Source organism: Convolutriloba macropyga, chromosome 5 (genome assembly GCF_964194025.1).
Source record: "Convolutriloba macropyga chromosome 5, txConMacr16.3, whole genome shotgun sequence".
In the NCBI taxonomy this organism is placed as follows: domain Eukaryota; kingdom Metazoa; phylum Xenacoelomorpha; order Acoela; family Convolutidae; genus Convolutriloba; species Convolutriloba macropyga.
The window spans coordinates 67,062,709-67,079,040 of record NC_134472.1 but is presented as its reverse complement, the minus strand read 5'-3'; the positions used below and the strand labels follow the sequence as shown (position 1 = coordinate 67,079,040).

General features: G+C 38.6%; 2 protein-coding genes across 2 annotated transcripts in view; one reads left to right on the top strand and one right to left on the bottom strand.

Moving 5' to 3' along the window:
• The window catches only part of LOC142339576 (uncharacterized), a 75,409-nt gene that overhangs the window by 11,746 nt on the left and 47,331 nt on the right, over positions 1-16,332 (top strand). The window contains exons 5-8 of the mRNA XM_075389716.1: positions 1,396-1,455; positions 2,277-2,335; positions 3,636-3,755; positions 5,945-6,081. Of these exons, the coding sequence (XP_075245831.1) occupies positions 1,396-1,455; positions 2,277-2,335; positions 3,636-3,755; positions 5,945-6,081 (376 nt within the window). The remainder of the gene's footprint in view (positions 1-1,395; positions 1,456-2,276; positions 2,336-3,635; positions 3,756-5,944; positions 6,082-16,332) is intronic.
• The window catches only part of LOC142339577 (medium-chain specific acyl-CoA dehydrogenase, mitochondrial-like), a 350,806-nt gene that overhangs the window by 313,893 nt on the left and 20,581 nt on the right, over positions 1-16,332 (bottom strand). The gene's annotated exons all lie outside the window — the stretch shown is intronic.

Here is a 16,332-nt window from a genome sequence, read left to right as displayed (position 1 = left end):
GTTTGGTTCCCCCAAATCACCTACGAACAAAACTCCCAAATAGTCTTTAGCCGCGGGCTAACTTGAGGGTGCAATTGATGTGTATGTGTGTAACAATAATCACGAATTGGATTGGGTTGTAGATCCTGAAAGTTATACCCTTTTCGCAATAAAAATTTGTAATTGGTTTGGAAAGTATGTTTGAATGGTTATGTGACTTTGCTTAACTCACTTAGAAACTGGGCATATATCTCGATCTGCTTGGCAGATCTCGGTTAATGTCATTTTTTTTCAGAGACATCATAGGAGTAACGTAACTTATACGACTTTGAAGTACTGAAAGTGTACGACTTTTATAGTACTGCTCGCTTTTCTGTTTCCTTTAGTTTTTGTATGAATTGATACTGAAACATTAAACCACAAAGTTTGCAGGGAAAAATCTTGAAAGAAGATTTCCAGGCTTCTGCAGGCAATCATGCGTTGAAAGCTATAAAATTTTTCCAACATGTTTTTAAAGCTCTTCAAATGATATTGCGAACAACCACTTTATATGATAGACATATGTTTGATTCGGAAGAAAACTCTTCCCTTTGCAGTTAGCTTACTGTGGCTTAATTTTGCTTCAAAATTAGGCCCGTTAAGCAAATGTTTTTTTCTATGTTATCTTTCATTTTTTTAACATATGTATTACGTCACTTCCAGAATTTTTTTGTTTTTTTTGTGATAACTGAAACCTCTATATGGAGAGAGATAGATAGAGAGATATATAGAGGGAGAGAGCGCGCTTTGAGTTGAATCCTCATAAGACATTTAAAGATTAGTGAAATTTGCTTATTTCTTAAGTAATTTTTAAGTTTGGAATTTGTGTGTATGTTTTGATTGAAGCATTCTGTTAATTTTCGCACTATTTGGAGACGTAACGTCATTTGAAAACTTTAGATAAATAAGTCTACAAGTAGTTTTCACAGGCAATCGTTTCCGTTTTTCTAAAATTGCTTTGCTCTTTTTCATTATCATGTAATAAACAAAAGATTGATTTTGACTAAAACAACTCAAATCACCTAAAATAAGGCAAAAACTCTCTAATTCCTGTTAAACTTTTATGTTTCGTAAATTGAACTCAATGCAACAGAAATCCAAAGAAGTGTGATCTCAATTACATTTGATAAAAAGAACGTTATGGATAATTTATGGATTAGCTAACCAGTCCTAATTTTAAGTTTCAATTTTCCAGTCAATTGGTATGTTCTAGAAGAAATTTCTCACGTGAAATTACACAAGACGGCAATTTTCACACATAAAATTGAGTGATTGTTCATCACACGAGAAAAAAGAGTGTGATTTGGCATGAGAGAGTTTTAGATTGTAGCACATTGAAATAAACTTCCTGGAGTTCTATGTTTGGTTTTGTTTCAGATGTACCAAGTGGACCGCAACGGAGTTCCATACACTGTGAACAATGTCTATGCAGGAAATGTAAGTAGTACACTTTCGCAAAAAAAACGTACCTTTTCCATTGCAACCAGTGCAGTATTTCCCAGGAAACTAAGTCCCCGCGAAACAGGAACATGACAATTTTTAAAGTGGTCGGTCTTTGTTGTGCCAGATTCTGCAATGTTATATTTTTCGATATTCAGTACCTCAGATTTTAAAGCTTACAAAGTTTGTTTTTAAAACAAGGTTGTTTGAATTTGGTTAAATGACTGCGAAATTCTGACTTACATATCGAACCGCTAAGCAACTTTTGACAAATTACAAAATTTTTCATTGAATTTTTGATAGTGGTGGCGCACATTTCGAATTGCTGTTTTCTTGCTTCGCACCCCGGTAGAAAATAGTCATTAATGGTCAAATGGCTGTTTTGCAAACAATTTTTTGACTTTTTCACTGAAAAATCTCTCAATTGGCCTAACTCTTGATTTGGCGAACTATTCATTACTTAGGACCCAACTTATATTCCAAACTTCTAAACATCCAAAATTTAAGTAAATGTTACTCTGCAGTTTTTTGTAATCAACCATTAATATAATGAGGGAATTCTATATGCAGTCTTTTAGTTAGGTTTTCATTCATTTCCAACTTTTGTGAGATTTGTTTCCAAATTTGCCACGTACACACAATTTTAACTTCAAGTAACATACTATATAAAGAACGGGGTCGCGAATGGGGTTCTAAATACATTTGAGGAAGATTTTTTAATTATGTTGTCAATTATGTTGTTTTTTTGTGAATCTGATTTTGAACACATTGATTCAAACTATTGGTCAGATTTTGGATACTTTTTTATTTGCTTTTAGTTCCAATTTCTTTACTGGCAACAGTTCATTGCGGGCTACAACGAACTGCGGACTGAGAAGTAAGTCCAGCTGCACAGTGGCCTAATGAATAATAAAACACTCACGTGCACATTTTAAAATGCCGAAAGTCTGCATTCCTAGAAGTTAAAATGCCGGAAGTTGCTACTCAGCCGGAAGTTAAATTCGGTTGACTTTTGTAATTTTAAAACGTGCGCATTTCGTGTTCTGGGTCTTTCCCATTATAGCCCCCCAGCTTAGTGTTCAAATAACCTATAGCCCCCCCCCCCCAAACATTGTAATTATACCATAATGGAGGGGGGGGGGGCTATAATTTCATGGAGGGCTATAATGGGAAAGACCCCGTGTTCTGAGCATGGTTGCTTGACTCTGCAGAAGTCACTTCGGAATTCTGATCTAATAACCCAAACCCCTTCGCGGTTCTTCATAAACGCCAGAATTCCTCAGTGACTTCATGCAGACTCACTTAACCATTATATTCCACACTGTTGTCATCGCAATCGAGAAGAAAACAAACTCAGATGCGAAGCTGAGTTGTTAAATAACTTCGTGAGCGTGATAATAGCCGTGTGGTTAAAAGAACATAACTTACACCTCACTGCAGATGATTAGACTATCTTTTTCCGCCTCTATTTTTACAACTTTTTTTATGAACATTGGCGATTAAAGAGTGTGGTAAACTCGTAGCCTAATCACGGCAACAAAGTGATAAATTTATGCAACTGTTGTAGGATCTTTTCCGTTTGTGCCCCCATCTTAGTGGGTGCATATTATTTGTACCCCCCAGACGCACGTGCCATATTTTTACATAATGATTTACTTTGCAATGGAACGTGCTCGGTAACGGGGAGGGGGGATAACGTACTGGGTGCACAAACGGAAAAGATCCCTGTTGTAAGCGCAACGAGAGTTGATTAAAAAACATTATACTACACGGCTGCTTTGCCTCATAACCTTTGGCTGACTTAAACATTTAACAATGGAATTAACATCATAAACTCATTCGAAAAATGACCCCAAGGATGGTAAAAAAATCTTCGCCGATATATAATAATAATAACATGATTTACCAAAATGTTCTATTATTTTAGGGATAATCTATCAGCCAAGCAAAATTGAATGTTAATTAACATTGACACACCGCTGCTATTGGTTTCGAGAAATTATCAAACTCGGAGGCGATGCTTTAGTGGCAATGAGAGTTGATTCAAAACATTGCATCGCGGTTTTATCGCCCTTTCGAAGTTATTCAACAACTCGGCTTCGTCTCGGGGTCGAATAACATAGTGATGAAGATAACAACCGTGTGGTATTATTCGTTGGTTTAATTGTTCTGTTTAGAAAATGGGAACAGAAGTTTCTAGAAGGAGCTAAACTGGGTTCTCAGGCTAGTGAGTGTTTCGACTGTACAGACGAGGAACTGAGCACTTACCTGGTCCTCATTTTCAGCGGAGACGAAGAGTAAGTATTACAACCAACGATCAGTTATTGTAGAGCTGAATAATTTCTTTGTTTTGACCAATATTTAAACAATCACTGACTAAACACCAAAAACGACATAAATTTTTGTTGTTAAATGGGTTAAAAATTGACTCTAGTTAGAGGAAATCAGAAGTCCGAAAAAACGGCTCCCAGGTTGAGGTGCAACCCAAATTTTGGTCTGATCAGACTTTCCAGACCGAAATTATCTCTGATCAGACTTTCCAGACGAAAATTAATCCTGATCAGACTTTCCAGACCCACGTTATCTCTGATCAGACTTTCCAGACACAAAGGGTCTCTGATCAGACTTTTCAGACCGAAAGCGTTATTATCAGACCATCTTCAGACCATGGTCCAGACTCAAATTCAGACCATTGCCCAGACTTTAATCAGACTATGATCAGACTCAAGTGCGCTCGAAGAGGTTGTGATCAGACCCAGTTGCGCTTATAGCCATTTATGATCAGAGTGAAGCGCGCTCGAAACCAGTTCTGATCAGACTCAAGTGCGTTCGAAATAGTCTGATCAGAGAAAGATTTTACTTATGAAAAAGTCTCTTAATTTTGCTATAAAATTATAATATATTAATTTCATAAAAACCGATGTTTGCAGTATTTAACTCATCTAAGGAAAAATCAATCATAAAAGTATTGCTTAAGAAAACGAAACCCAACTGTTGAGAACAAATTTTATTTAGTGTACCATTTAGTTTATATTTCTGACTCCATTGATGAGTTTAGACAGCTTTCCATAAAAAACATCGTGGTCTCCAGTAGATCAGAATTTAAGGGGACCGGCCGATGCTATCAGCTGGACTCCTTGTTTCTGATCAGAGCTATCGGACTTTAGATGGGTCTCGACTGGGTCTGATCATAAACAGATTTGGATCTGGACCTCAACCTGGGCTGTTTTTGCAAACAGTTTACACAAAAACTGTTTGCAAAAACAACCGTTTTTTCGGACTTTTGGTTTTATAACCTTTGAGCACATAAAGCATAAAAAATAGCTTTAGAAAACCCGCGGTTCTCTAAGGCTATTTTCGTTTTGCTATATGCCCAGCTTGAGGTCCGGACCCAAATTGAGCTATGATCAGACCCACTCGAACGCACACTCGTGTGTTCCCAGACCGAAATTACAGGGTCTGGACAGCGGTTCGAGCGCACAATAGTCTGGACCATGGTCTGGGTTTGGTCTGATCAGAGGTTACTTCGGTCTGAAATGTCTGAGCATAGTCTGGGTTGGGTCTGATCTGAGGTCACTTTGGTCTGAAAAGTCTGATCATAGTCTTTTTAGTCTGGACCATAGTCTGGGTATCGTCTGATCAGAAGTTATCTTGGTCTGCAAAGTCTGATCAGAGGTCATTTTGTCTGGAAAGTCTGATCATAGGTCATTTCCTTCCCATCATAGCCCCCAGCTTAGTGGTCAGATAACCCACAGCGCCCCCCCTATCATGGTAACCACAATGGGGAGGCTATAATTTCATGGAGGGTCTCTAATGGGAAAGACCCTTGCTTTCTAGCTCTAATTAAGGCTTGTTCTGCCTAAGTACAACTAAGCAAGATATTGTAGTTAGGCATGATGTTCTTATTATAAATCAGACCGTTTCAGACCGAAAATACTTCTGATCCGATCGTCTCAGACGAAAATGATCTCTAATCAGGCCGTCGCAGTACTTTATCAAAATTTTTTTGTCCTCAAATTTTTACATCCTTTTTAATCCGGTCAGATGAGAGCCCAGAATGAGGTCCTCGACAGGTATGGTTCAGACCGAGCAGATCAAAATTGGGCATGGGCGCGATCGAAGTTCTGTCCACATTCACCTCTTATCTTACATAAGTTTGTGTTGAATGGCGGTGACACCTCGACCCGGGCAATGATAAGGGACTTTGGAAAATTTTGAAGCCGTCGCTCTTTACAGCAATACCGACGATTTTGACTAAACTGACAAAAGCCAATGCTTTTTACCAGCAAAACTGATGATTCCGACAAAACCGTCAGAAACCGACGCTTCTTACATCGTTTTTGTCGGTCTTTCTCAACACGGGTATGAGATTGGACCACCTCCTCGCGAGCCAAGTCCATCTGGCTGATACCTGTCTTGAGTCCCAGACCTCACCCTCTGAGGCCACTTTGGTCTGGGACCTCAATTTTGACTGTATATTGTTTAGTTCGAAGTTCAAGAATTCGGAGTTTGTGGAGACATTGATCCACAACATGATGTTTTACTCTATGGATAGTGGAAGCTCTCACTGTTCAATCATCATCTATGGAAGGGAAAAATTAATCACCATCCCATTCACAACAGGAAACTGTTTCCTCTGATAAGTTAAAAAAATTTTAAAACCAACAGTTTTAGAACTTTTGTTCTACACATGCCTGTTTTGGCACAATCAAACATAACCAAGCTCGTATCTACATTTTGCAGAAACTGAATAAATCTGCAGAAACTGAAATTGTAAATGAAATTAAACAAATTTAGCATGATGATACCTGTCAGAATGAATGCAGCCCTTAATTTAACATTTTAGACATATTTTGAGGCTAAAAAAATTTTCTTAACAATGCATTCTTGCAAACAAAAGAAATAATTCTACTCAGAAATTGAAAGACGGAATAAAGCAGATAATTATTACTGATGACAACTATTTCAGTGTTACATCTTGAAAACAATATAATGATTTCCCCCGAGCTACATTTTATAGTTTAATTAAACAGTTATACGAGCATATAACCGACTTAGCAGATAACTTGGGAGATTATTAACACATAAAACCTTTCAGTTTTTGCCATCTGATTCTGATGCTCTTTTCCAATAACAACTTGCTTTTGCAACAAAACATCACTAAGTTTTTGCAACTGATTTTTGTTGCCGTCATCCCAAACATTGAAGCGGCAAAATAGGTGCTTGAGACCGTGTACATGGACGATAATCTTGATTCACTTGATTGCCCGAAAATTTCTATGAAATGATCAAAAGAATTGGTACCTATACTCCACCTAGGTGGCTTAAAGTGTGTGAGCAATTTACCAAGTAGTTGCTTGTCCAACTCTTGACGGTCTATATATGTAAATAATAATTGTTAGAATTGCCCCATCACAACAAATTACCCCCTCAATCTTACATCGTTTTACCCCCCTTGGCAGCCCAACTCATACATCAATTTACCCCCTCTGAACAAATTACCCCTCACTCTTACACCATTTCACCCCTCCCCCCTTGGCAGCCCAACTCTTACCTCATTTTACCCCCTTTGGACAAATTACGCCCTCACTCTCACACAATTTTACCCCCCTTGGCAGCCCACCTCTTACCTCATTTTACCCCCTCTGGGCAAATTACCCCCTCACTCTTACACCATTTTAACCCCCATGGCAGCCCAATTCTTACATCATTTTACCCCCTCTGAACAAATTACCCCCTCACTCTTACACCATTTAACCCCCTTTCGCAGCCCAACTCTTACATCATTTTATCCCCTCTGAACAAATTACCCCCTCACACATACACCATTTTACCCCCCTTCGCAGCCCAACTCTTACCTCATTTTACCCCTCTGGACAAATTACCCCCTCACTCTTACACCATTTTACCCCCCTTGGCAGCCCACCTCTTACCTCATTTTACCCCCTCTGGGCAAATTACCCCCTCACTCTTACACCATTTTACCCCCCTTGGCAGCCCAACTCTTACCTCATTTTACCCTCTCTGAACAAATTACCCCCCCCCCCACTCTTACACCATTTTACCCCCCTGGGCAGCCCAACTCTTACCTCATTTTACCCACTCTGGACAAATTACCCCCTCACTCTTACACAATTTTACCCCCCTTGGCAGCCCAATTCTTACATCATTTTACCCCCTCTGAACAAATTACACCCTCACTCTTACACCATTTTAACCCCCTTGGCAGCCCAACGCTTACCTCATTTTACCCCTCTGGACAAATTACCCCCTCACTCTTTAATTCCTTAAAAGTCCTCCCATTGCAGCCCACTCTTACATGGCAATTTCAATCATGGGGGTAATTCCTTAAAATTCCTCCCATTGCAGCCCATTGCAGCCCACTCTTAATGGCAATTTCAGTCAGGGGGGTAATTCCTTTAAAGTCCTCCCATTGCAGCCCATTGCAGCCCACTCTTACATGGCAATTTCAGTCAGGGGGGTAATTCCTTAGAAGTCCTCCGATTGCAGCCCATTGCAGCCCACTCATACATGACAATTTCAGTCAGGGGGGTAATTCCATTAAAGTCCTCCCATTGCAGCCCATTGCAGCCCACTCTCACATGGCAATTTCAGTCATGGGGGTAATTCCTGAAAAGTTCTCCCATTGCAGCCCACTCTTACATGGCAATTTCAGTCAGGGGGGTAATTCCATTAAAGTCTTCCCATTGCAGCCCATTGCAGCCCACTCTCACATGGCAATTTCAGTCATGGGGGTAATTCCTGAAAAGTCCTCCCATTGCAGCCCATTGCAGCCCACTCATACATGACAATTTCAGTCAGGGGGGTAATTCCATTAAAGTCCTCCCATTGCAGCCCATTGCAGCCCACTCTCACATGGCAATTTCAGTCATGGGGGTAATTCCTGAAAAGTCCTCCCATTGCAGCCCATTGCAGCCCACTCTTAATGGCAATTTCAGTCAGGGGGGTAATTCCTTTAAAGTCCTCCCATTGCAGCCCATTGCAGCCCACTCTTACATGGCAATTTCAGTCAGGGGGGTAATTCCTTAGAAGTCCTCCGATTGCAGCCCATTGCAGCCCACTCTTACATGACAATTTCAGTCATGGGGGTAACTCCTTAAAAGTCCTCCCATTGCAGCCCATTGCAGCCCACTCTTACATGGCAATTTCAATCATGGGGGTAATTCCTTAAAATTCCTCCCATTGCAGCCCATTGCAGCCCACTCTTACATGGCAATTTCAGTCAGGGGGGGTAATTCCTTAAAAGTCCTCCCATTGCAGCCCATTGCAGCCCACTCTTACATAACAATTTCAGTCATGGGGGTAATTCCTGAAAAGTTCTCCCATTGCAGCCCATTGCAGCCCACTCTTACATGGCAATTTCAGTCAGTGGGGTAATTCCTTTAAAGTCCTCCCATAGCAGCCCACTCTTACATGGCAATTTCAGTCAGGGGGTAATTCCTTAAAAGTCCTCCCATTGCAGCCCATTGCAGCCCACTCTTACGTAACAATTTCAGTCATGGGGGGTAATTCCTGAAAAGTCCTCCCATTGCAGCCCATTGCAGCCCACTCTTACATGGCAATTTCAGTCAGGGGGGTAATTCCTGAAAATTCCTCCCGTTGCAGCCCATTGCAGCCCACTCTTACATGGCAATTTCAGTCATGGGGGTAATTCCTTAAAAGTCCTCCCATTGCAGCCCATTGCAGCCCACTCTTACATGGCAATTTCAGTCAGGGGGTAATTCCTTAAAAGTCCTCCCAATGCAGCCCAACTCTTACATCATTTTACCCCCTCTGAACAAACTACCCCCTCACTCTTACACCATTTTACCCCCCTTGGCAGCCCAACTCTTACCTCATTTTACCCTCTCTGAACAAATTACCCCCCCCCCCCCCACTCTTACACCATTTTACCCCCCTGGGCAGCCCAACTCTTACCTCATTTTACCCACTCTGGACAAATTACCCCCTCACTCTTACACAATTTTACCCCCCTTGGCAGCCCAATTCTTACATCATTTTACCCCCTCTGAACAAATTACACCCTCACTCTTACACCATTTTACCCCCCTTGGCAGCCCAACGCTTACCTCATTTTACCCCTCTGGACAAATTACCCCCTCACTCTTTAATTCCTTAAAAGTCCTCCCATTGCAGCCCACTCTTACATGACAATTTCAGTCAAGGGGGGGTTAATTCCTTAAAAGTCCTCCCATTGCAGCCCATTGCAGCCCACTCTTAATGGCAATTTCAGTCTGGGGGGTAATTCCTTAGAAGTCCTCCGATTGCAGCCCATTGCAGCCCACTCTTACATGACAATTTCAGTCATGGGGGTAACTCTTTAAAAGTCCTCCCATTGCAGCCCATTGCAGCCCACTCTTACATGGCAATTTCAGTCAGGGGGGTAATTCCTTAAAAGTCCTCCCATTGCAGCCCATTGCAGCCCACTCTTACATGACAATTTCAGTCATGGGGGTAACTCCTTAAAAGTCCTCCCATTGCAGCCCATTGCAGCCCACTCTTACATGGCAATTTCAATCATGGGGTTAATTCCTTAAAATTCCTCCCATTGCAGCCCATTGCAGCCCACTCTTACATGGCAATTTCAGTCAGGGGGGGTAATTCCTTAAAAGTCCTCCCATTGCAGCCCATTGCAGCCCACTCTTACATAACAATTTCAGTCATGGGGGTAATTCCTGAAAAGTTCTCCCATTGCAGCCCATTGCAGCCCACTCTTACATGGCAATTTCAGTCAGGGGGGTAATTCCTTTAAAGTCCTCCCATTGCAGCCCACTCTTACATGGCAATTTCAGTCAGGGGGTAATTCCTTAAAAGTCCTCCCATTGCAGCCCATTGCAGCCCACTCTTACGTAACAATTTCAGTCATTGGGGGTAATTCCTGAAAAGTCCTCCCATTGCAGCCCATTGCAGCCCACTCTTACATGGCAATTTCAGTCAGGGGGGTAATTCCTGAAAAGTCCTCCCGTTGCAGCCCATTGCAGCCCACTTTTACATGGCAATTTCAGTCATGGGGGTAATTCCTTAAAAGTCCTCCCAGTGCAGCCCATTGCAGCCCACTCTTACATGGCAATTTCAGTCAGGGGGTAATTCCTTAAAAGTCCTCCCATTGCAGCCCAACTCTTACATCATTTTACCCCCTCTGAACAAATTACCCCCACACTCTTACATCAATTTACCCCCCATAGACAAGTTACCCCCCCCCCCCCACTCTTTCATCAAAATGGCAGGATTTTAGGGAGGACATTCGACCCGGGAATTGTAGTTGCTCTAAACTGTGACTCGACGCCGTCAGCTGAATTCTAGCTTTACACTATGATATTCACTTTTCACTTAATTTGCAGATAAGCAAATTTAGATGAAAACGGACAAAATTTGACAAATTTGAAAAAGATAAGCAAAAGTTTTTAGCAATTCTCCTCACTAATGTGAAGTCAAGTCATTAGCTGAAGCAAGGAAAATGCAAAATTAATTCTGCCACAAGCCTACACACGGTCTCAGTGTCCAGTGAAACATATTCTTAAAAAATATGAAGAAGTAAATGAAATCAAAGATTTAAAAAAAAGTAGAGTGAAAAAGCAAGCAAATAAAACACGGGCTAATATTGGTCTTGCATTGAGCACTATCTTCTTGCTCTTAATAACTTTTCTTGAAAAAAATGATTAAAAACATGAAAAGGGGTGAAAATTTTAGAAAACTTGCCAGTAAGGTTTCTCTATTTTTATCTCTTGTTTTTGGAAAATCAGTTTTATTTATAACTGTGCCTACTGGTACCGATGTCATTCACTGATTTTTAGACAAACTGTAGCAATAGCATTGAGAAATTGTTCATGAGACTTAAATGCGTGCATTTTCCGAAAACAGCAGATTGCTAAAAATATGATTTTTTTGAACAACGTTTATGAAATTCTAACGCCGTAGAATCATTCAATGGTTGTTTACAGCAGCTATGAGAGACGTGTCAACACAAACGTAAGATACATTGATTGGAACTGCTCTTAATCATTTTTGACACTTATTGAAATATGCAATTCTGACTTCAGGAATTTCTCTTCATTCTGGATACTGGTCAAATCATTTTTTAATTGCTCTCAAACGAAGTTTGTAGCAATTATATTATTCCTGTCGGTCTTTTTTTCGCTTGACCGATTTTTCGCTTGACCGATTTTTCGCTTGACCGATTTTTCGCTTGACCGATTTTTCGCTCGACCGATTTTTCGTCTGACGCTTTTGACTTTTCGTCCTCCAAAACGGGATAAACAGGTAGCGCCCAGCGTGCATTAAGTTCTCTGAGAGCCTTTCAGCTATGTTTCAGCTCAAACTGTTTTGGATACTTATACTTATGGTGTGAAGGGTGGTTCGTAGAAGTTGAAGACACCCCCACTGTTGACCCCCCCTATTGCACCAACCCCCCACCGCGCTGTTGCACCCCACCCCAGTGTTTCCCCCAATCAGTCTCCAGTGCCCCCCCCCCCCCCCCCTCCAGAGGCTAGGTACTGACGAACAACCGCTTGCTAAAAACGCAATTTTATACTATTTTGCAATTTTTTTCAAGCTTTTTGAAAATGTTTGACCTTTTTTGTTTTTATCATTCCTAGGTGTCAAAGAACCTCCTCTAGGGTTTGATAATATGTTACTGAACTGTTTCTAGTGGTAATGGAATGGTTTTAACATTTTACCATCACGAATTTTGGCAATTTCTTGAGAAAACTTGCTATTTTTTAAAATTTTTCGACATTTTCCCCTCTTTCAGGTCTTTCCAGACCCAGGGGCCACAAAAAATCCTATCCTAAGGGGTTTGATAATAAGTTACTGACAAATTTTTAGTGGCCATAGAATAGTTTTTGAACTTTTTAATGTGAAAATTTTTAGCAATTTTTTGATAAAACTTGCTTTTTTCAAGTTTTTTCGACATTTTTTGTCAACCCTTGTCAACCTGTTTAGATTTTGTCAACCTTAAGAGCCAACGAATCGCCTCTAGGATTTGAATACATATTACTGAATAATTTCTAGATTAAATGGAATGTCTTGCAAGATTTTAACATTACGAATTTTAGCATATTTTTGATATTTTTTGCCAATTATTTGTCTTTTATAGTCATTATACAGATTTTTTGAGCCTCAAGGGTGAAAAAGCTTCCGTTGCAGTTTGATCATAATTAACTGGAAAATTTTTGTTGGTCAAGGATTAATATTCAACTTTTTAACATCACAAGTTTTAGCAATTTTTTTTTAAATAAAATTTTCAACTTTAAAGGTTCTTTTGAATTTTTTTGTCTTTTATTAGGTTTCTCTAGCCTCAAGGGCCAAAGATCTTCCTTTAGTGTTTGATAATATGTCACTGCATAAATTATAGATGTAATGGAATGTTTCAAGATTTTATTATCACGAATTTAAGCAATTTTTTTAAAATTTTTTCATGTTTTTGAATTTTTTCCGGCAACAGAGGCCCTTGGACCTCCTCCAAGGTTTGATAATAAGCTGCTGCTTAGTTTCTAGAGTTAATGGGATCGTGATCAACATTTTTTACTCCAGTTTTAGTAATATTTGGATAAGATTTTTCAAATTTTTTTGTTCCAAGTGTATGGATCTTTATGAGCCTGTGAATCTATTTCAGGCTTGAAACAGGGATAACGGATAGTCTCTTAAGACAATGAAATTGTTCTTAAGTTATTAATGTCTTGAATTTCAGCAAAGATTTTTTAAACTTTGCAATTTTCAATTTTCATTTTTTTGTCCTTCTATGAGTTTAACGACCATTACTGGCCAACGAAACTTTTCAAGTCTCGGAGATGGGTTACTTGACAGAACTTTCGAGACAAAAAATGATCTTGAACTGCTTTATTACGGAGTTGAAAACTTTTTTTAGTTTTGCCTTTTTCAGTTTTTTCTATATGATTTATTTATTAACAAGGTTAGAAGACTAGAAGTTGAAGTGTCGAATCCAATCATGGAAGATATTCCTGTCTCTTTCTCTTTCGGTTAGGGTTCCTTTCCCTCTCTTTCTCGTTCACGTTTTATCTCTCTCTCTCTCTCTCTCTCTCTTTGTTGATGCCGCACTTCAGCTGCTGTTATGTGGCGTTATGTCATCATCTCTTATGTGGCGTTAGCCTCATTATGGATGAGTTATAGTTGAAATGTTTTTATCATAAATGATCTAACAGGCACTTTTTAGGAAACCATTGTTAATTGCTTTCGAAAGCAATTTGTAGCAAATATATTTATCATGTTTGCCTTTTATGCAATTTTTCGCTAGGCCGATCTTTCAACTGACCCAGTTGACTTTTGTCTTCAGAAACGGGATAAAGAGGTAGCGCCCTGAGGCCAACCGCTCGTCGGTCGTTTCAGAGCAATTCGCCCGACGTTAGTCGGTTGTGTTCTATTTTTTATACTCGCTATGACTCATCAGAACATACGTGTGCTACACTTTTATTAACGTAAATTGTTAGATGTAAAGTTAAAGCTACAAAATTCAACTATGCAGATTCAAGTCTACAGAGCTGCTGACATATTTTTATTTTTTCTTCAAAACTCCACAGCGAACCACCGACAAAGACATCATGATCAACATTAACAGTTTTCGAGTTCAACGTTTTCAATTATGGAATCACGTAGGCAATAAAAACTCCAAAATGCCACTACTATAAATTTTGTTTTTGTTTCAATCCGAACTTTTCAGAATTACTTTCAAAATGGTCCTCTCAGAACGGTCTAACAACTGCTAAAAATCTTGAGGGGGGGGGGGGGGGGAGGATTTATATACTCAAATTGGTTTTTTCGTTCAGTCAATTTTGACCGATCAATATATTCTTCGTAGAGACTTGCGAGTGGTATTATTAAAAAAAAACCCGTCAAACGTAGAATATGGAATTGAAAAGATTTTTTTTTATTTTCGTTTTCTGGGACCAGTTACCGTGGTTTAAATTTTCGTGAATGTTAGACGGATTTGCGCTATTTTTATTCACATTTTCTGGAAATGTTGCTTCAATTTTGTAAGTTTTGCTGAAATATGTCAAAACTGTGAACAATAGAACTGTTGATTTAATTTTTAAAGACAAAATTGTATTGTTGACCATTTTGGTTTAATTTTTTGACAGAAATTGTGGCTAAACATTTTTTTAAAATTCATCAACAATTGTTCAAAAAATGCTTTTTTAGTCCACGTTGATTAATTTTGCCGGCAGTACTCACCCAAAACAACTAACACAGTCTGTGTAATCTACAAATGGAGCTAGTTCTACTTCCTTTTTTCCATTGAGAGTAGTCTGGAATCAAAATTTTGCCTTTTTTGCTAACTTTTTTCTATTATCTAGATCTGTAACATTCGAAACAATTGAGTCGACAAACAGCAATAATAAGGCTGATTTTGGTCCAATCTCGAACTGTTACAATCCAAAAATATTTCGGATTGTAATCAGTCGGTCTTTTTTTATTAAAAAATTGATCTTTTTTATGTTAACTCAAGAAAAAACAATTCAAATCAAATCTCACTACTTGATAGGTCCAATTAGCGTCCTAAGAAGTTTCGAATTATTGTATCTAGTTTCTTCACTTGAGAAATTATTGTCGTTTTGACTTTCAAAAATGTTTGATTTTCAAATAAACAGTGGCTTATTGAAATTTATCACTTTTATTCCCTTAATTTGGTCAACTTGTAGCTCAGTGTCAGCGAAGAGAGACTGCTTCATCTTCTTCTCTTTTCTATTGAATAAAAATTAGAGCTTTTACGGTTTTACGGATTAAGTGATGGTTTTCTGACATCAATACTAGTAGATTTCACATTTTTTTTAAAACAATGGCCCATTATTTACGTTTTTTCTCGGTTTTGTCACATCATCACATAATTAACAATTCACATATTTTTGGCGTTCAAAATGAGGCACAATCGAACATATAGAAGTCTTTAAAGGCATATATTATGGTTTTAACGGCTTCGACACCCCTTTCTCTAATTATTTAATTGATTTTTTTAAATATATCTTTAACTGTTGTTTTTCTTTGTCTTTTCAGTCGAATTAAATTTTCGGATAATGACAAGTCGCATTTTTTTTTTTATGGTGGAATAATTGAGCCTTTATTCTGATGGCTTTTATAACTTGGAAAACAATTATTTTCAAAAATAAAAAAAACTGAACTAGTCGCAATAATAAAAGGTCACATATATCATTATTGTCAACATGTGAAGCTGAAAGTGTGCAACGTCTAAATTTTTAAAGATTTCGTTATGAATTTACTGGCTTCGACAGAGGTTTTTCGTAAAAAAAGTGAACTACTTTTTGTTTTTTTTTATATTTGATGTTCTTTTTGCAGACGTAAGACAAATTCGGAAGAATTACAGGTCTCAAGCACTTCCTTTGGTTGAATGAACAACCTATTCAATTATTATATTTCTTCGCTTATGATTTTTATTACTTTGAAATTAAATGTTTTCGAAGAATACAAAAGTATTACTTAACTTTGCACCATTTTCTATCTTTTTTGTCTACTTGTTATTTATTTTAATTTTTGAGAGGTCGCAAACCACATTGCTGGAGTTAAAAGAGGGCTCAATTTAACAAATGTTGAGAGGCAAAATATGGCCTTACCGCTTCGACATTGTTTTCGGGCATGTTTTAATTGAATTTTTTTGTTGTCTCTAATTGTTGTTCTTTTTGTAATCGTGAAAAAAAAAATTGAATAATGACAGGTCTTAATGCCTTACTATAGAGGCATATGTGATCACAGACGTGTTGGATGTTTTCATTTGCTCTCTAATGAATTTCATTACTCTGAAATCAATTGTTTTTTAAAAAAATATAGGATAATTTTTTAACTTCGCTGTTTTTTTCATTTTTTGTCTAGATGTTGCAGAGCCTT